Raw genomic sequence first — 21,972 nt, 5'->3', positions numbered from 1 at the left:
AGTGGAGGTGGACTCCAATTCTTTTGCTTAGTCTTTCCAAGCCATAGTTTCTTCTGAAAATGGGGCACAAATCCTGACCTCACAGGATAGTTGAGAGGTTTAATCACAAAGTAAATGTTCCACAAGTGGTGGCTTTTACTGATAACTGTTGAACACAAGCTGAAAGCTTGATTTCTAAACCAATCATCACTGTAAAGTGCAAGAGAGATTTTCACTAATTAAAATCTAGGTGGTGGCCAGAACAGAGTTCTCCATCTGCAGAAAATGTAGATATTTCTATTCGTCCTTGAGTGCACTTGAACAGCCACTCAAAAACATCTATATCTTGGACTTTTATGAAATGATTCTAAAATATTAACTAGAGTAATTACTTTAGAGACAGTCAAAGGTCATTAAAAAATTTTTAAACCTAAAGCAAATGCTGAATTATATGACTTTATGGTTCGCACATGTTTGTACGTGAGTGAGGCTATTTAAGTAAAGCAACAGTATATAATTCAGTTTGGGAGCAGGAATGAGGGGGCTAAAATTATTCCAGCTGCATCTCAACCAGGCTTTTTTACACTGTGAACATGGTTCAGTAACTGCACTTACACACAAATGGGTTTATCCTTGTAATTCAAATAATTGCCTTAATATTTTCAGCACCAACCATGTATGAAAGCTCTGTGTAAAAGCTGTAGAAAATTCCCAGGGGGAAGGAAAGCATCTATAGATTGGCATATGAAACTGTATACCCTCACCACTTTCTTCGCCTTGTATAAAAGGGAAAAAAAATAGATATGCTAAACAATATCTATTTCATGGTTTACCAGAATAAAGCAAGATCGTTATGTCAAAACCTTTGGTAAACTATAAAGACTCTTATAAATGAAGGTTCTACTATCCTAAGTATTATGAAATTCAGAATACCATTACACACACACACACACACACACACACACAGTTGCAGCCAAATGTGCAAACCATAGGAGTGGGAGGGGGAGGCTTGTTCTTCTCAGCTTTTTGACAAGAAGGCAAATTTTCTTCCCTAAAATAAACTTAGTTTGAGATAGAACTGAAAATATTTGGCAAATGCAAATATCCACTAGTAACTAGAAGTGAATTATAAACAATACCTTCTCAGGGTTATAAGCATTAATGGGGTTAAGTGGAATTTCACACTTGAGGAATTTCATATGCTCAGTCCTGACCCAACTTCAGAAAATATGTGGCTTTACTGTAAAATACCCTAGAGACTCCAGAGACACGCTGTTAGTTTGTGGACAACAAGCAGCAGAATTTAAATCAGAACGGAAAATTAAACACATGGCACTCTCCCCTGGCCTTCTGTTTCTCTCTGGGTGGGGAAGGATCTCACATGACTCCTCCTTCCTCCTAACTCTCACTTCTAGCAAGTCGCCAGCCTGATCCAACCTTGGAGCATTTCCTCTGACCACTCCCTCCTCTCTACCCAATGCCACTGCCTCATGGCTCAACACCTGGACATTCCACTGTCCTCCTTCCTTCCAGACTCAGGTCCTGGAGAATTTCCCCAGCTATGGTCTTTTCCCAAGTCAACTCATCTTCCTTTCTGCCACCAGCTCAATCCTCCTAAAACAGAGGTTCCAAAGAATAAGGGGTCCACAAAACACTCCTGGAAAATCAGAAGTTCAATGGTCAAATCATTGTGAGAAGTGCCACTTATCACATCTCCTTCCTGGAGGATCACTTCAGAAAATTAAAGGTCCTGAGAAGGCTTACAGTAAAGATCCCTACTTAATTTTATTTTCTCCAGGTTCTTCAAACTGAATAATTATAGCTATAGGTAAGTACTATTATTATTGCCATTTTACAGGTGAGGAAACTGAGGCCATGCAAGGTTAGATAACCCATGAAGGTCACACAGTTTTTGAATGGTAGGGCTGAGGTTCAAACCAGTAAGGCTGACTCCAAATTTAAACACTTTTGATATCCTACAGAACTATAAATTGAGAAACACTCTCTTGAAGTTTATATTATCTCAGGCTTCTGATCAAATATTTCCACCAAGTGTCTCTATATACCATTTATATTCTTTGACTAGGGAGCCTTGCTACTCAGAGGAAGGAAAGAAAAGAGGGCTATTTTCCAGGTATTTTAGGCAATCAGGAATGAGTTATATTTTCCATCAAACTTCTTGAAACTGTACTGTCAGACAACAAAACCTGTTAACTAACTTTGTTTGGTATCATCTGTCCACATGTAATGATACAAACAGGCAAGACTTTAGTGAGGTCAAGATCTTCAGATATCACCTGATTCTATGAGTAAGAATATTATTCAACCATCTCTTGACTCCCATCTTAATGTTAATTAGGAAGAAAAGCAGCACCGGATGGTGATGGTCAAAATTGCAGTCTTATTCTTTTTGAATGCATGGTAAACAGGATTGTTTCCTTTATTTCTCTTTCTGATATTTCTGATAGTTTGTTGTTAGCATATAGAAATGTAACAGATTTCTGTGTACTACATGTGTATCCTGCAACTTTACTGAATTCATTGATGAGCTCTAGTAGTTTTCTGGTAGAGTAGCATCTTTAGGATTTTCTATGTATAGTATCATGTCATCTGCAAACAGTGACAGTTTTACTTCTTCTTTTCCAATTTGGATTCCTTTTATTTCTTTTTCTTCTCTGATTGCCATGGCTAGGACTTCCAAAACTATGTTGAATAGAAGTGACAAGAGTGGATGTCCTTGTCTTGTTCCTGATCTTAGAGGAAATGCTTTCAGCTTTTCACCATTGAGTACAACGTTAGTTATGGGTTTGTCATAGATGGCCTTTATTATGTTGAGGTAGGTTCCCTCTATGCTCACTTTCTGGAGAGTTTTTATCATAAATCGCTGTTGAATTTTATCAAAAGCTTTTTCTGCATCTATTGAGATGATAATATGGTTTTTATTCTTCAGTTTGTTGATGTGTTGTATCACATTGATTGATTTGTGGATATTGAAGAATCCTTGCAACCCTGGGATAAAGCCCACTTTATCAAGGTGTATGATCCTTTTAATGCATTGTTGGATTCAGTTTGCTAGTATTTTGTTGAGGATTTTTGAATCTGTGTTCATCAGTGATATTGGCCTCTAATTTTCTTTTTTTGTGATATCTTTGTCTGGTTTTGGTATCAGAGTGAGGGTGGCCTCATAGAATGAGTTCAGAACTATCCCTTCCCCTACAATTTTTTTGGAATTAAATTTTAAATTACTAAAAATATATTTAGAGAATATGTTACAAGTGTGTACATACATACACACAAAACACAAAAACATTTGCTAAGATAAAACAATATTACTCTGTATAAAACATTCTATTTTTTTCTTTGCAATGTGAATTCAGTCCTCCATTCCAGCAAAAAGAGACATCTCATCTTTGTATGATTTACCTTTCATTTCAGCCCAGCTCACTTTGAGGGGCCTTGGGGCCAACCCACAGACACTTGATAGTTGGCACTGAGGACTACAGCAAGGATACAGAGCAACAAATAACCCACAGACCTCATTCTATCCTTCCTTCCCCAGTCTCCCTAAGAGCTGCAATTGGAGGTTGAACCCATGACCAATACTGACATCCACCCTATGGTGAGGTGTAAATAAACGGAGAAACACCAAAAAGCAACCTCAGCAGGAGAGAGAGGAGGTCAGTCAAGGGCTTATCCATTCATCAGAAACAGAAATCTTGATGAGCCAGCTGGTCAGGTTTGCCAAACTGAAATGTACTCTCCTCTCACTGAGGACACAACTTGCTGAATGTTCTCTTTCTGAATTTTTTGCCTAAGGTCAGTGCCATAAATGTATCTTAAAACCTTTGAAGAGTATTTACTGGTTAATTAAAGATAGGTACAGCCACTTCTGCTATGGTTTAATGATGTTGTCATGGTCACTTACTGCTAAAGTTCTGACATGCCAAGGGCCACATGTTATTTGGGTGTGTCTACATTTCCATATCTAGCAGAAAAGTACTAGTCTCAAAGGTAAAACAGGGTCTATTAATTTCTTCATCTGCAAAATGGGATAATTCAGTACAACCACATTATTTCAAATGGAACTGTGAAATATTTCCCCAAAATACAGTTTTGATATGGTTCAAAATGTAGTCTCATAAACTAGATTAACAAAAAAATGGTAAGTACAGGCCTTTTAGGGACTAACTTTAATGAATAATTAAGCATGATTGTCAATAAGCAGTGTATAGCAATTGTTTGAATGTCAACAGATAGTTCCTACCTGAAAGCAATTTCTTATTTTAAGTAGGCTAAATATTCCCTTTGGATTTTGGTATAGGTGATCACTTTTCTCTCCTAACAAATAGTGTTCTACCAAGTGGGCTGCCCAGTCAACCTAAGTGGACACATCTACAAGCAGGAATGAAGGGACAGGGTTGGTGCCACCTGCCACCAATGGCTTCACTCTGCTCCTGTCTCCCACCCACTGACACAATCACCTCCCCCAACCACCTTCTTCAGCAAGCAAATGTGTTTGCCTCATTACACAGAAACTTTCTTAAGGATGATTTTCTATCACTTAATTAGTAAGAAAGGGAATCCATTTGTATCACAAAGCAGAAGCGCCTCTACCCGATCACAGGTTAGTGCTGAAAGGCTATTCCTAAACCTATTTATTCATAAACACAAAGAAACACTCTACTGCCCTTTGTTGTAATGCCCACATGTGACCACTAAAGTTGTCTGGCTGGAAAAGCTGGAACATCTTTCTTCTGAGACAAATTTTGATCTAATTTCTCTGAAAATTCCTAAAACTCTCTATAAGTTATAAGTAGAGGAGTTTCTGAACTCAAAGTCCTGTTTTATTAAATTTTCTTGCTTCCAATATTTTGGCAGATAGGACTTTCCATTATTTCCACATGCGTGTTCTAACAAGTGGTCTCTCCTAACGGCTACTCATTCTCTGTTGCATTTGATGCTTTGCCTCTGCTCTGTCTACATCCTCTGCCTTTAGGCTGATCATCCCCTTTGGGCCCACAAAGTGCCAGAAAACAGGATCTGAAGAATCAAAGAGTAACATGTCCTGAGGAATGCTTTATACATTTAAGAAGCAAGGTGTGCTGACTCTGTGTTCCAGGGGCACTTCTGAGTTTTTCATGTTGTTTTGTTTTCTGTAGAGCTTCAGGTTAACTGCATGACAAACAGATGAATATCTCACAGATATTCTGCATTTATTTTAGAATTAAATTGAGCATTTTGCTAGAAAATAACATCTGTCCTTTAGATATAATGATACTTAAAACAGTAGCCATTATTTGTGAGTGCTTACTATTCACCAGGCACTGCGCCAAGTGCTTTTCTGACACATTGTATTTAATCCTCAAAACTACCACATAAGATAGATATTATTATTCCCACTTTCAGATAAAAAAATTGAGACTTAAAGAAATGAAGTAACTTGCCAAGATGACAAGTATAAGTGATAAAATTGAAACTAGATCTGTCTGACTCCATCATATGTGCTCTTTTTTTAAATTTTTTTTATTGAAATAGAGTTGATTTACAATGTTGTGTTAGTTTCAGGTGTACAGCAAAGTGATTCAGATATACATACATATATATCTATTTTTTTGATTCTTTTCCTTTATAGGCTATTACAAAATATTGAGTATAGTTCCCTGTGGTATACAGTAGGTCTTTGTTGTTTATCTATTTTATATATAGTAGTATATATATGCTAACACATACACATCATACATGCTCTTCATGAATATACTATATTCTCCCAGGGCCTTTGGAAGGTTTTTGTTGATCAACAAATGTATTATTTACCTTCTACTGTGTGCTACTGCAATAGTCTACCAACAAATCTTGTTGGCTCTAAGCTCTTCCCTCTCTAGTCCCTTATCCATCCAGCCATCAAAATAGTGTCTCCCAAGGAGTGATTCCAAAACCACCTGCATCTGAATCACCTGGATGCCTGTTAAGACTACTGCTCCCAGACCCATCTCAGAGATACTGATCTGAATCACTTGCAACACTCCAGTTGACTTTCAGAACCACTATGTCAATACAGTATCTGTTCACAATCTTCAAATGGTTTCCCCAGACTGTAATAATACTGCTTGTGGTAGGCTAAATAATGACCTCCCAAAGATGTCCACATACTAATCTCTGAAATCTGTGAATATGTAACTTTATAAGGCAAAAGGGACTCTGAAGATATGATTAAGTTAGGGGTCTTAAGATGGGGAGGTTATTATCTGGAATTATCCAGGTGGGCCCAATGTAATCACAAGGGTCATTATAAGTGAGAAGTAGAAGGGTCAGAGTCAGAGAAAGTAAGTAACAACAGAATGATGGGGGTAGGGGGGCACAGAGCACAAGCCAAGGAAGGCAGGCATCCTCTAGAAGCTGGAAAAGGCAAGGAAACAAATTCCTCACTAGAGCCTCCAGAAGAAACACAGACCTGCAGACCCATTTAAGAAAATACATTTGTTGCTTTAAGCCACTACATTTGTGGTAATTTGTTACAGCAACAAAGGAAGCAATACAGTGTTCAAAGTCCTCCGTAGGTCCTCCATGAGCCAACTCCTACTTAGCTCACCCCTTCATCCTTCTCATCACTCCACCTTGAACTTATGCTCCAGTAATGCTGAACCACATCCAATGCTCCAAATATGTCAAGCCCCTTAATACCACACTTGTACATTTTCTTCCCCCAAACTTTTCAGCTTGAGGAACACCAACTTATTCCTAGAAAGAAGCCCAAGTGATGTCACTACTTAATAGCTATAGATGAAACAAATCATTTTCTCCTCTGCAGTGGAACTTGGAAAAAACCACTATCTATCTATACACATACATATACACACACTGCTATTTGCCTTATATTCTGCTATAAATATCTCAATCCAACAACTACAACCCATTCATCTTTATAACCCCAGGCCCATTCACAGTGCCTGGTCCAGGGTAAATGCTCCATGAAAGTTAGTTGAATTGAACTAAACCATAGTATTTGCCTGGAAAACTATAGATATACTCCCAAATGCTGTCTTTAATGAAAGCATTTAAGAAAGTCCTGTTATATAACCTCCCTCAGATCCTGCATCACTGCTCTTTTCCCACATATCCTCAGTGGTAACAAATTCCTATCCTTTTTAAAGGTTTGGATTTGGGAGGTAAAAAACTATAATAAAAAACTAAAAATACTATACAAAGATACCTACTAACCAAGGAGGATAATCAAGCTGTAAAGTATTATTTTAGATCAAAATGAGTCAGAACTATCAAATGTACATGGCTCATAAACTAGCTCTGATGACTCTGTGGGCATACAAGTTCTGGTATTTTACTTTTTTAAAGCCTATGAAGAATTTATGATTATATTATCAAAGTATATTGTTCCCCTAAAATATCCAAAAACATGACTCTTATACAAAATAAAATGAACCCATGTGAAAGAATGTATTGTGCTCATAAATTAACAAAGAAAACAGTAAGATGGTAAACTAACTTAAAGAGCACCAGTAGAAATTTTATAAAGAAATGATAAAGAATATTAAAATAAGATTGTTAAATTACATACAAACTGGTTGAGTCCTCTAAGGCACTAAATCAAAACTTTTTGGTTACCTTACCTGCTGAACAAAAATAATTTCCATCAAAACTAGATACAGGGCCTCCCTGGTGGCACAGTGGTTGAGAGTCCGCCTGCCGATGCAGGGGATACGGGTTTGTGCCCCGGTCTGGGAGGATCCCATATGCCTGCGGAGCGGCTGGGCCCGTGAGCCATGGCCGCTGGGCCTGCGCATCCGGAGCCTGTGCTCCGCAACGGGAGAGGCCACAACAGTGAGAGGCCCGCATACCACAAAAAAAAGAAAAAAAAAAAAATACTAGATACAAACGTATAAGTCAACATATAACTTCACATAGTTCAAGCCCTCAATTAATAGTAGATAATGTAGGGGCTTCCCTGGTGGCGCAGTGGTTAAGAATCCGCCTGCCAATGCAGGGGACACGGATTCAAGCCCTGGTCCGGGAAGTCCCACATGCCGCAGAGCAACTAAGCACGTGCACCACAACTCCTGAGCCTGTGCTCTAGAGCCCGTGAGCCACAACTACTGAGCCCACGTGCCACAACTACTGAAGCCCATGTGCCTAGAGCCCATGCTTCACAACAAGAGAAGCCACTGCAATGAGAAGCCCGTGCACCACAACGAACAGTAGCCCCCACTCGCCACAACTAGAGAAAGCCCGCGCACAGCAACGAAGACCCAACACAACCAAAAATAAAATAAATAAATTAAAAAAATAGTAGATAGTGTATAAAATTAGTAAACAGAAACCTCAATTAAACTGAGTCAGGAGACCAGAAGGGGAGCTCTCATACCCTGCGACAATAGCAGAGCCCAGCAGGAAGAAGAAAGACTCTTCTTTTTTCCTTGCAAGGATTCAGCCAATGAAAAGCCATGGACTCTGTTTACTGTAGCCCTCCCAACTTCCTTTTCCCCTCTATAAAAGAGTTCTCTTTCCCTTGCAGTGGGAGACTTGCACATGGCTTGCCATAATTGCAGACTCTGAATTGCAATTCTCTGCTGATTCCAAAGAAACCCATTTTTGCTGGAGAAATATCTGGCAGTCTATCTGTTTCAGGCCATTAATAACAAATCACTGAATGATACATTCTCTCAGAAAAGTAAATAAACCTAGAATGGATATGTAATTGTCCTCTTAAGTCTAATTTACAGATTTTTGATAATTTTTCTTAATATTAAAAAAAATTACAAAGATGGCATCTAACTGGTACCACAAAACTTCAAGGGAAATATAGATCACTGGGGAAATTTGGAACTGGGCCCTGAAAGAGGAAAAGGAGAAGCAGACACCAGTAGACTGTAGGTTTTATTTTCTAATACATTAGGACCAAATTTCTCTCCAAAGACATGACTCTAATATTTTTCATTAAAAAAAAATTAGGGCTTCCCTGGTGGCGCAGTGGTTGAGAGTCCACCTGCCGATGCAGGGGACACGGGTTCATGCCCCGGTCCGGGAAGATCCCACATGCCGTGGAGCGGCTGGGCCCGTGAGCCATGGCCGCTGAGCCTGCGCTTCCGGAGCCTGTGCTCCGCAACGGGAGAGGCCACAACAGTGAGAGGCCCGCGTACCGCAAAAAAAAAAAATAAAAAAAAAAAAAAATTAAAAGAGATTTAGAAATTCACTTTACTTTTGCAGAACATGCCTATTTTGAAAATTAACCTGTGATTTTACAATAGTTCCTGTTCCCATATTGTGAATCCAGAATTTTCTTCTGCCTTCAGTCCAGCTCCCTTGGGTCTTCATCACCTGTACTATCCCCTATATACCTCCCACCCTTTTCTCCCCACACTGCCCCTGTACTTCAACCGCACCAAACAACTTTTCACTGTCCACACGACATGGCCTTTCTTTATCACTGTGCAAGTTAGTGTGTGTGTGTGTGTGTGTGTGTGTGCGTGCACATGCATGTGCACATGGTCTGGCTCTGAGAAACTCTAGAAGAAATGCTACTTGAACAGTAGAGAAGTGATCAAGTAGACTGCAACACTAAAATGAAGCTCCAGGGAAGTGAAGATAGAAGACACAAAACAATGATTGAAATGAGGTGTAGGAGGAAGTAAAATACTTGAGGGTAATAACTCAAATAGATGTATAGGATGTAAATAATGATAATTGTCAGGCTGTTATCCACATGGAGGAACTCAGAGTAGGAAAACAGGGTTGCTCAGCAGTGAACTTGTATACTCGCCTCATACTCTACATGCTCTTTGTTCTATCTCTAATCTTCTGCGATCTATCTCTAACTTTAATAATTATGATAAGATAGTCTTCAATTTGGTTGCCCTACCACAAAGTCACAGGGATAACCTTTTGACAGTATTTGCTTACAGCTTTTGAAAAACTGTATGAGTGTGGACAACTATTCATTGCCCTCTTATGGATTCATTAAGTATGAACTCTGAGAAAATAATGTTAACTGTGTTTATAATTAACCATGTAAATAAATAAAGTGCATTAATATTTTATTAAGGACTATTATGATCTGCTAAACTGGTAGAAACTATACTTCATTTAGCTTAGAATATTACAGTTTTCTGCATTCATGTTTGCTGTCTCTCCCACTCAGTTATAATCTATTTATATAAGTTTGAGGATAACAAAATTTCTTATTTTTGTATTCCCACTGTGGACTTCAATGTCTGAGGACATAGTATGAACATGCAGGAATTGACAGTTGAAGGAATGCTACATAAATGGGGTAAGTAGGAGATTCTAGGAGAGCCACACCTATATATTATAATTTAGAGTCAATATAAATATTGATAGGAACATGTTAATTAAGGGTACCAGAATATGCCACTCCAAAATATGCCACTTTGGTATATGAATTATTTTGAGTTAAAGGCAACTGAGAACCAGCAAATGCAGGTAAAGCTGTTTAGCTTCCCCTAACTGCCTAAAAATAAAGTATAAATTTCCTTTTTTGTAAAGGAAATTTACATTTATAAAGAAAACTTCCATTTGTAAAATGTCTAGGAAGAGAGCTATTGCTGGAGATAACTCTTATCACCTGAAAGACTCTTATCTGCATAAGAAGGTAAACACTTATTTACCATATACTTCCTCCTCTCACCTTTCCTTAACTCACTTCGCCTGCCCAGAAGCCCAAAACCCACTTCTTTCTTTAGCCTAAGATGGTATATAAACATCAATCATCTGGCCACCTCCTGGAACCATATTTGTCTTTGTGAACTCCTGTGCATATGTATGTAATTAAAACTGGTTTCCTCTTGTGAATCTGTCTTTCATCAGTTTGATTCGTGAGCCCCAGCCACTGAACCTAGGAATAGAGAGGGGAAAAATATTTCTTCCCCTACACTGTAGCTGGGAAAGAGTAGGGGATAAGAGAAGAGGAAGCAAAGTTGGAACAGGAAAAGGAAAATTTATATCAGTACAAGTCAAGAGTAATAGCATATAATACAATGTCACAATGATGATGACTAAGAGAACTGACAAAACAAAAATTACGTATGAGTACCAAAGAATACAAGGAAATTTCCTAATCGAAGTCCAAATACCTAGAAGGAAAATGAAACATTCGATTTTCCAAATATGTATTAAGCATATCCTATATCCTAAAAGAAATTTGCTGGATGCCGAAGGTGAAAAAAGAATTAGCATTGTTGAGCACCCACATGCTAGAATTTATTTGGATTATCTCTTATTTGATATTTCATTTAAAGATAAACAAGACCCTGTCTCTGGATTTAAGAACTCAACAGCTAGTGTAAGAAACAGACCTGGTCACAGATAGAAGGTAGAAAACAGTTAAGTGTAGCATAGGGAGCACAAGAAGAAAAGAAATCAATTGCAACTTGAAAGTTAGGAAAAGATTTCATGGAAGAGAGTACATTTGAGCAGAAATTGAAGATAGAACAAGTGCAGTGGTCATTTGCCCAAACAAAGAGCCAGCAACACAGATATGAGTTAACACAGACCTGAGGATACAGCAGACCAGGAGAAGTGCACAAAACCTCAGCACAGGAGGGGCCTCAGCTGCCTTCTCAGTTCTACTGTGCTCAGAGCCAGTTCTGGAAGAATCTGCACTGGAGTCTTGGTGGTAATCATAAACTACAGGCTGAGGGATGGACAGGGAAGGGGAGAAAAAATTGCCACCCCAAAATGTGTCTCTTTGGCATGAGGACTCATTTAGGTTGATTATTTTATTTTATTTTATTTTATTTATTTATTTTTTTTTTTTTTTTTTTTTTTTTTGCGTTACGCAGGTCTCTCACTGTTGTGGTCTCTCCCCTTGCGGAGCGCAGGCTCCGGACGCACAGGCTCAGCGGCCATGACTCACGGGCCTAGCCGCTCCACGGCATGTGGGATCCTCCCGGACCGGGGCACGAACCCGTGTCCCCTGCATCGGCAGGCGGACTCTCAACCACTGAGCCACCAGGGAAGCCCTAGATTGATTATTTTAAAGCCCAAAAGGCTCAGGAAAAATCTCTGTGACTTTCACCCTAACTACCTAAAGAATGTTGATAGAGGACCTATTCTGGGAAGGGAGTCATCAGCATAGATAAATATAGTGGGAACTAAGCTAGACAGGAAGAAACCTAGCAAAGTCTGTTTGTTAAAATTCCACTGTGTCCCATTGTCTCTGCATGACCCAGCAAACATTTGTTTACCAAACATTTACTCTTCCTTCTCCATGTCAATCTCCTTCTTCCTTTTTGAAGTCCCAAGCCACTACCCCAACACCATCTTTTGTCTTTAGCTGAAGATGGTAGTTAAGGTGAGGGTTTCAGCCATTTTGGATGAGTTACTCAGTTTTCCTGGGTCTCTCCCATGTATGCATGTTTTTAAACTTTTGTGTGAATTTCTCCTGTTAATCTGTCTCACGCCAATTTAATTCTTAGACCAGCCAGAAGAACCTAGTAGGGTAGAGGAAAATTTCTTCCTCCCTGACAACAGTAAATGATGTTCTTTGATTTTCAAAAATTTTTGGAAAATAGAACTGCTTTAATAACATATTCAAAATCCCAACACATAGAAGAGACAAAAGTGGAGTGGCTCTGAGAAAAGCAGAACAATAGTGCAGGGAATCTTCAATCTCTTCCCATTCTCTCCACCTCCCACCAACTTGGCTCAGCAAAAAAAACAAAAAACAAAACAAAAAAAACCAAAAAAAACTCTGAAGCCTTTTCATACTTTTTTTTTCTACTTCCATAACAGATTTTAACAAAGTAAAGCAAGACTGTATATCATCTCAAATTTTGTTTGCCAGGTCTATGATCTCTCATGAAAATGTGTCAGAAGTTGTCAATCACTTTGGAAGTGAAAAGTTCAACCAGATACCATATTGCTGGGTTCTTTTTCTTTTTTCTTTTTTTCTTTCTTTTTTTTTTTTTTTAATTCATTGGAATGCTCTAAAAATCATTCTTCTATTTCACAGGCATCTGTGATGGAGCAAAAGTACTGAGTTCTGTCAAGTTCACATGAAACGGAAATTCACAGAAGTCAACACTTCCAACCGATGCAAATGATCTTGATGGAGAAATTGACAAGATTTACTGAGGGCTGCATCCTGACTCCTACTCTCATCAAGCCATAGAAGCATGAAGCCTGAAGCCCTGCTGTCTGTCATTAAACTAATTGGGAAACTTGGGAAGGTGTACAGGGGCAAGAGCAGGAGCAGAAGTAAAAAAAAAAAAAAAGTAAGACAGGATAAAAGATCAATTTTAAAGTCATTACTTCTTAACAAGGAACACAGCTATTACTCTGAACCCCAAATCACAGATGTGATAGTCAAAAAGACTAAAGAATAGCAGGGTAAATTGTTGAAACAAATCTGTCTGTAGTCAATAGTAAAAATCTCATTGCAATTCAACAGATAAATGGCAATTAAGTAGTTTCTGTTAAATGTTTATTGTTCACCTTTTATGTGGGTGGCCTTTTAAGTGATTTTCTTTTTAAAGGAAAGGGAAAGTTTGTTCTCTTCAGCTTTTGAACTAAACATGATGCAAACGCATGCAACCATCAATTTTAAAATAATAATCATCTTGATTTTCTAAGCGGATAAACCAACTGCTATACACCACTTCCTTTTCAGGCTATTGTTTGCTTGGCTTATCACAGTTAACTATCGCACTGTGACTCTGCATGAAGACGGTAATGTAATTAAATCCTATTAACACATCAGGAATAAAGCCCTTTAATGGGCACACAAGACTTTGAGAGGCGCTCGTTCCTGAGCAGATTTAATATCCTTAAATTAAGCAAGTGTGAATGGGAAGATGAATCTTATTAAAAACTTAAATCTGATTATATTTGAAAATTATTGGTTTCTTAATGTAATAAATTATCCAATACAGACTAGAACAAATAATATGTCCTAGCTTCACATAACTCCACTCTATAACAAGTGACAAAAGAAATTATGTGTGACGGTGGGGCAAAAAAGAAAGGTCTTTTTATAAAAGTCATTTTGCATAATGAAATACCTAAATCATTTTAATAAACATTTGGGGGGAAATCGTGCAAATGACACAGTTGGAGAGGGAATCATTTACCCTATTCAGAAAGGGAATGTGGAAATAGTGATGCTAATGTTTTTTTTAAATTGCCATTCTGGCCAATTTGTTGTAAATTCTGAAAAGAAAAGCTGCGGCTTATGTTGTTGGTAGCGAATTCCTTCTCCAGAAGGCGAGTGCAAATGCAAGCCATCTGCCAGACATTCTGCTGAGAAAGCTGGAGTCTCCAACAATGGGCCAACAGGCTCTGCATACTAACACACACTCTCACTCCGCAGGCAGAAAAGTTTGCATTTTCCCCAAAGGTATACTTTGCGTTGCCTCCTTTCCCATCATCATGGGGACCACCAGGCACCCACCCGCTCTCCCCCAATCCAACTGGCACCAGTCAGGCTTCCACATGATTAGTCTGATGATGTGCGCAAGGAGAACCCCCCAGAGAAGCGTTTTCTGTTGAAACTGAAGCAGGAACGCAAGAACTGTTAAATTATTTAACCAGACAAATGGTTCACAGTGTGCGTCTCTTAACTTAATCCTATTTTAGCAAAACCTGGCGTTGCCCATTGCACTACACATTGGAACACTGTGTGGGTTTTATCCTTTTATAACTGGACCCTTTGGGAGGGCTGGGGAACACTGTCCTCAGCTCATCCGAAAGCCGCCGTCTCACCAGCAGATGGGTGTACTCAACAGAACGCACCGGGCAGGCAGGCAGGCACTGTGGGAGCCATCATGTCTGAAACCAGGGTCTGCTCCCATACTTGCAAGTAATTCTTCCCGCTCCACTGGAATGCTCAGTTATTTGGTAAGTGTGCCCAAATGGCTCATTCAACAACATGATGAAACATTTAAAATATTGTTTGGTATGCGGTGATGGGGCAGAGGGAGAGATGCTCTCCAGTGAAAAGCCATCATAGGAACTCCAACTTCACTTCACCCCGGATCCGGCCCCTGCCAGCTTTCATATCCAATCTCTCCTTGCTGATTACCATGCTCCCTCGGGCCTCTTGCTGGAGGTTCCTCAGACTTGCCAGACTGTATCTTATCTTCCTGCCTGTGTACAGCTGCTATCACTACCTAGAAAGCCTTCTCCAAAACTCCTCTGCTCACACATCATCTCGGCAGGGGTCTCCTGTATGCTCCAGAGTCAGACTTCCCGGGTTCAAATCCCAGCTTCCTCACCTACTAGTTGTGTGGCTGTGGATAAGTTGCTTAACTTCTCCAGGCCTCAGGTGACTCAGTTGTAAGATGAGCATAATAATAATATAACCTACACCAAAGACTAACTAGGATGAGACTACGCTTTTAGCATAGTATGTAGGATAACATGTGTTCAACAGATGTTAATTATGATTATCATCTCTTTTGTAGAACCTCAAGGCTCTTGTTTGCCACTCCCTCTCTCTCACATCTAATATTATTCTTTTTTTGTATGACCATGTGCTTCTGCACAGGTACATGCTTATGCTGTTGCATTCATCACACACTTTAACTAGGTGTTTGTATCTGTCTTTTCTACTAGACTATAAGTTCCTTAAGAACTTGTTCTTATCTTTGTATGTACAAGGCTTAATATAGTACCAGGCACATAATAATAGCTTAATAAATATTTATTAACTAAATACAAGAATTAATGAATAAATGAATTTAGTAAGAGCTAGATTAAGCATATAATCAAAGATAGGGAGGAGGTAAATGTTTACCACCATAACTAGAGCAAGATGACTAGAGAAGGCTAGAAAAAAGGACTTTCAGGTGTTGAGGAACTAGAACTTTTAGTACATTGCTGGGAGAGGGTAAATTGCCTCAATTTATACTCAAATTAATATTCAATTTATCAGTATTTAATAAAGCAAAATATATGCCTATCCTATGGCCCAGCAATGCCACTATTTAATATGCAACCATCAGAAATGAATGAATATATTCACATAAAGACATGTAGAATGCTGTTCACAGCAACTTGATTCACAGTAGCCTCAAATTTGAAATAACACAAATACCCATCACCAGGGGAGTGGATTAAAAATGTCTATGGCACATTTATACAATGAAATAAATACTATTCTCAAATTTTAAAAAAGGGATACTGATATAGGCAACAATAAGAATGAATCCCCAAAATATTATGTTGAGCAAAAGAAGCCAGACATATGAAAGTATGCATTACATGATTCCATTTATATGAAGTTCAAGAACAAAGGTAATCCATGGCAGCAAAAGTCAGAATAGTGGTTACCTCAAGGGGGAGCTTTCTGGGGTGATGGATATGTTCTATATCTTGATCTGAATGGTGGTTACACAGGTACATATATTTGTAAAAATTAATTGAGCAATACACATCAAGTTTGTGCACTTTAGTATGTATAAATTATACCTGCAAAAAAATTGCAGTAATTGGTACAACCTTTCTGGAGTTCTGTCTGGCAATGTATGTCAAAAGCATCCCAAAACCACCGACTCAGAAATCACACTTCTAGGAATTTATCCAAAGAAAATAATTAAACAAATGCACAAAGATACTTGTATGAGGATATCTATCAACTTAATAATTATAATAGCATAAATGAAAATAATATAAGCATTTAATGGTGTGGAAAATCACACACAAGTTTAATAACATGTATACATGGGAGAGACCCAGGAAAACTCAGTAACTCACCCAAAAGGCTGAAACCCTCACCTTAAATACCATCTTCAGCTAAAGACAAAAGAGGAAGTTGGGAGTTATTGTTTGGAAGTTCAAAGGGGAGGAAGGCAGTTAACATAGAGATGGAAAAGCAAATGTTTGCAGGGGCCATGCAGAGACTATGGGACACAGGAGTTTTAACAAACAGACTTTGCTAGGTTCTTCCCTGTCTACACATCTAGTTCACAGAATAGTTATCTATGGTGATGGCTCCCTTCTGGAACAGGTCTTCTTTCTACACTCTTTAGCAGCTAGGGGGAAGGTCAAAGTTTCTTCCTGAGTCTTTTGAGTCTTGAATTGTTTTCAGCTCAAAACAATCAGTATGCCAAAGAGACATTTTGGGGTCGCAAATTTTGTTCCCCTACAAAATACTAGGCAGACATTAAAAAAGAAGATGTAGGTCTACAATTACTGTCTACAAAATACTAGGCAAACATTAAAAAAGAAGATGTAGGTCTACAATTACTGTTGAGCAAGGATAACCACAAAATATTATTCAGTGAAAAAAAGCAGATTACAGAGTAATATTTTGGTATGATCTTACTTTGGTAACACACACACACATATATATGTATATATGTATGTATATATTTGCCCAGGAAAACTTAGTATGCCCAAGAAAGTGTATACAAGAAATTCCAAGTATATACAACAAAGTAAAACAGTGGTTCTTTCTGGATGGGATTTCAAATAATTTGTTGTTTTGTTTTTGTCTCTTGCTTTTTCATTTTTTTTCTTTTTTTATTTTACTATGGCCATTTGTCAGTTGTGAAATGTAAATAAACACATAGATACATGATAGCTGGATACATACAAATGTGTGTGTGCAGACATCCATTCAGTAGAAATGAGTCAATGAGACCTAAGGCCATATATGGTAAAAGAAGGCTGCATTCCCTTTAAATAAAAAGTTCCCCTTCATAAGGAAAAGAGACTACAGGTCCACCCTCTGTAAGACAAAAGTCCTGCTTGCCTGACAAAAACAGGAATAATCCCTGATAGACACCATTTTAAAAGACTTGCTATTCTGGAAAGGCTCAAATAGGAGACTGTCTCTATTTGGGCCCCCTTAGGTACCATGTTTAAGTACCCCATGACCTGCTAGAATCCAAAAAGAAGAGTATCCACTTAGACCCCTAAATTTTACTCAGATAATCAGTCAGATCTCCCCAATTCAAGAATGCAGTTTTTATATACATACTAAATATTTTTTTAATTGATATAGTTGATTTAACAGTATTATGTTAGTTTCAGGTGTACAGCAAAGTGATTCTGTTATATACTTATATATATATTATTTTTTATACTTTTTCACAGGTTGTTACAAGATACTGAATATAGCTCCTGTGCTATACAGTAAATCTTTATTGTTTATCTATTTTATATATGGTAATATGTACCTGTTAATCCCAGACTCCTTATTTATCCCTCCCCAGCTCCCTTCTCTTTCAGTAACCATGTTTGTTTTCAATATTTATGAGTTTGTTTCTGTTTTGGAAATAAACTCATTTGTACTATTTTTTTATATACCTCATATAAGGGATATAATATTTATCTTTCTCTGTCTGACTTCACTTAGTATGATAATCTCTAGGTCCGTCCATGTTTCTGCAAGTGACATTATTTCATTCTTTCTTTTATGGCTGAATAATATTCCATTATATATATATATATATATATATATATATATATATACACATACATACATACATACCACATCTTCTTTATCCATTCGTCAATGGACACTTAGGTTGTTTTGGCTGTTGTGAATAGCACTGCTATGAACACTGGGGTGCATGCATCTTTTTGAATTAGAGTTTTCATCTTTTCCAGATATACGCCCCGGAGTGGGATTGGTGGCTCATGTGGTAACTCTATTTTTAGCTTTTTAAGGAACCTCCATACTGTTCTCCATAGTGGCTGCACCAATTTACATTCCCACCAAGTGTAGGAGGGTTCCCTTTTCTTCACACCCTCTATAGCATTTATTATTTGTAGGCTATTTAATTATGGCCATTCTGATCAGTGTGAGATGATACCTCATTGTACTTTTGATTTGCGTTTCTCTAATAATTAACGATATGGAGCATCTTTTCATGTGCCTGTTGGCCATCTGCATGTCTTCTTTGGAGAAATGTCTGTTTAGGTTTTCTGCCCAATTTTTGATTGGGTTTGTTTGTTTTTATTTTGATATTGAGCTGTATGAGCTGTTTATATATTTTAGAAATTAAGCCCTTGTCAGTCGCATCGTTTGCAAGTATTTTCTCCCAGTGTGTAGGTTGTCTTTTCATTTTGTTTACAGTTTCCTTTGCTGTGCAAAAACTTGTAAGTTTGATTAGGTCCCATTTGTTTATTTCTGCTTTCATTTCTTTTGCCTTGGGAGATTAATCTAAGAAATATTGCTACAATTTATGTCAGAAAATGTTTTGCCTATGTTCTCTTCTAGGAGTTTTATGGTGTCAGGTCTTATATTTAAGTCTTTAAGCCATTTTGAGTTTATTTTTGTGTGTGGTGTGAGGGTGTGTTCTAATTTCATTGATTTACATGTGGCTGTCCAGCCTTCCCAACACCACTTGCTGAAGAGACTGTCTTTTCTTCGTTGTAAATTCTTGCCTCGTTTGTTAAAGATTAACTGACAGTAGGTGTGTGGATTTACTTCTAGGCTCTCTATTCTGTTCTATTGATCCATATGTCTATTTTTGTGCTAATACCTATTGTTTTGGTGGTAAGTTAGGCTGTTTATTTGGGATTTTTCCTGTTTTATGAGGAAGGCCTGCATTGCTATGAACTTCCCTCTTAGAACTGCTTTTGCTGCATCCCATAGATTTTGTATGGTTGTGCTTTCATTGTTGTTATGTCTTGAGGATTTTTTAATTTCCTCTTTGATTTCATCACTGACCCACTGGTTTTTAGTAGCATGTTGTTTAGTCTTATGAAATAATTTTTTCTCATTTCTCTTTCTCTGGTTGATTTCTAGTTTCATGCTGTGTGGTCAGAAAAGATGCTTGAAATGATTTCTATCTTCTTAGATTTTTTGAGGCTTGTTTTGTATCCTTGTATATGGTCTATCCTGGAGAATATTCCGTGTGCACTTGAAAAAAACATGTATTCTGGGTTTGAGAGGTTTTTTTGGATGTAGTGTCCTGTAGGTATCAATTGTCTAACTGCTGTATTGTGTCATTTATGATCTCTGTTGTCTTACTGATTTTCTGCCTGAAAGATCTGTCCATTGATGTCACTGGGGTGTTAAACTCTTCTACTATTATTGTATTCCCATCAATTTCTCCCTTTATGCCTGTTAGTATTTGCTTTATGTATTGAGGTGCTCCTATATTGGGTGCATATATTAACAAGTTGATATCTTCTTCTTGTATTGATCCTTTTATCATTATACAGTGTCCTTCTTTATCTTTCTTTATGGCTTTTGTTTTGAAGTCTATTTTGTCTGATATGAGTATTGCTACCCCCACTTTCTTGTCATTTCCATTTGCATGAAATATCTTTTTCCATCCCCTCACTTTCAATCTATAAGTGTCTTTCACCCTAAAGTGGGTCTCCTTTAGGCAGCATATTGTAGGTTCATTTTATTATCCAATCTCCCAGTCTATGTCTTTTGATTACAGCATTTGGTCCATTGACATTAAAGTAATTATCTACAAGTACGTACTTATTCCCTTTTGAAATCTGTTTTCCAGTTGATTTTGTATTTCTTCTTTGTTCCTTTCTTCTTTTTCTTTTTCCTTTTGTGGTTTGATGATTTTCTTTTGTATTATGCTTGAGTTCCTTTCTTTCTGGTTTTATGAATCTATTGTATGTTTCTGATTTGTGGTTACCCTGATTTTCAAGTATGTTAACCCATAACTATATCTACTTCCTTTAGACTGGTAGTCATATAAGCTCAAACACGTTCTAAAAGATCTACAATTTCTTAGTCCTCTTCCCAACATTTTGTGATTTTTTTTCAATTGCTGGTATATTACTCCTTTATTAGAAATTGTAAATGAGAAATTATTTCAACACCTGAAGACCAAGATACAACAGAAGACTCCATAGGTTCAAGATTTTGAGACATCCTAGAAAGAGTTTTCTGTAAAGTATATCCTTTCTGTGGCATGGCAACATCATTTTTCTTTAAGAAGGTTACTGGGCAGACATCGTTTCTGCCATCACCTATATAAACAATTCGTATATAATTCACTCCTCGTTGTAACTGTTTACCTACAAATTCTACCAAAACTACATTTTTGCAATGACTTTGGGGGCACCTAGTGCAAGAATGAGCATGATAATTTTCCACAGTGAGATGATCATTGCTATAAAAAGCTGCTGGATTTGTAAAGACTTTATCAAACACGTCATGAAAATTGGTAGCTTCTAAAACCCAATCTATGAAGACTGAATTTGAATCTGAAATAATGATCCAGTCAAATTTATCCTTGTATTTTCTTATAAAGTTTAAAAGTTCCACCACCCCTGGAGTGAAAGGCATTGATATCATTGCTCTTTTCATTTCATCTTCTCTTACACCTTCATCTCCCAAATACTTAAAGACTCTGCCCATAAATTCTGTCCACAATCCTTTTTCATAAGAATCTTGTAGTACAATAGGAGGCTCTTTCTCTGGAGCACACTGTACAATCCAGATGGCACTATTATCATCTATGATTATATTGTCAAAGTCAAAAACCAACAAAATTTTCATGGCTCCAGAAACAGATTTGGGTTACCCCAATTCAGGATTTCCAAGACAATTAATCTTACTTCAGCATGGAGCTTCAGTTAAACAGTCATGACAATCTTCAGTTTTAAACACCAGCCAGTTTCTAACCAACATTACTCCTATTCTATATGCAAGGGAAAAAGTCTTCTAGTTCTAAGCAAAGGAATGAAGACTTCTTAACTCCAGCATTATTACAATAGATCATCTGATAGAAAACCTGCCAGGTACATCCTGAAACCAGAGACAGGGACCTGGTCAGTTGTCGTTCCCAGGGAGGTGCACGTTGGATGCTGATGGGAGCACCAGGCCAAACCCGGCCGGGTCCCCAGGGCTCGTCACTGACCCAGGCCAGAGATCCGCAGCCATTCTGGCCTCAGTGCCACTCCCAAGGACTCTGTCCTCCGGCCTCCTCCGGGTGCCTGCGGGTGAGGGCCGCCCCACTCACACGCTGGGCCACATTTTGTGATTTTGATGTCCTATTTTACATCTTCATGTTTATCCTTTTGCTGTTCATTGTAGTTATA

At 38.0% G+C, this 21,972-nt stretch overlaps 1 protein-coding gene across 1 annotated transcript; it reads right to left on the bottom strand.

Moving 5' to 3' along the window:
* Positions 1-20,704: 20,704 nt before the first annotated feature.
* Positions 20,705-21,430, bottom strand: LOC132480962 (pyridoxal phosphate phosphatase PHOSPHO2-like). The gene has a single exon (XM_060085595.1). It carries the CDS (start codon positions 21,428-21,430, stop codon positions 20,705-20,707), a length of 726 nt encoding a protein of 241 aa, XP_059941578.1.
* Positions 21,431-21,972: the final 542 nt, after the last annotated feature.

The sequence above is a fragment of the Mesoplodon densirostris genome, chromosome 2 (genome assembly GCF_025265405.1).
Source record: "Mesoplodon densirostris isolate mMesDen1 chromosome 2, mMesDen1 primary haplotype, whole genome shotgun sequence".
Taxonomy (NCBI): Eukaryota; Metazoa; Chordata; class Mammalia; order Artiodactyla; family Ziphiidae; genus Mesoplodon; species Mesoplodon densirostris.
This window is presented reverse-complemented; position numbering and strand designations above follow the sequence as displayed.

Bases quoted from the DNA above. Each gene is read 5' to 3' on its own strand.
- LOC132480962 (XM_060085595.1), bottom strand. From the start codon at position 21,430: ATGAAAATTTTGTTGGTTTTTGACTTTGACAATATAATCATAGATGAT.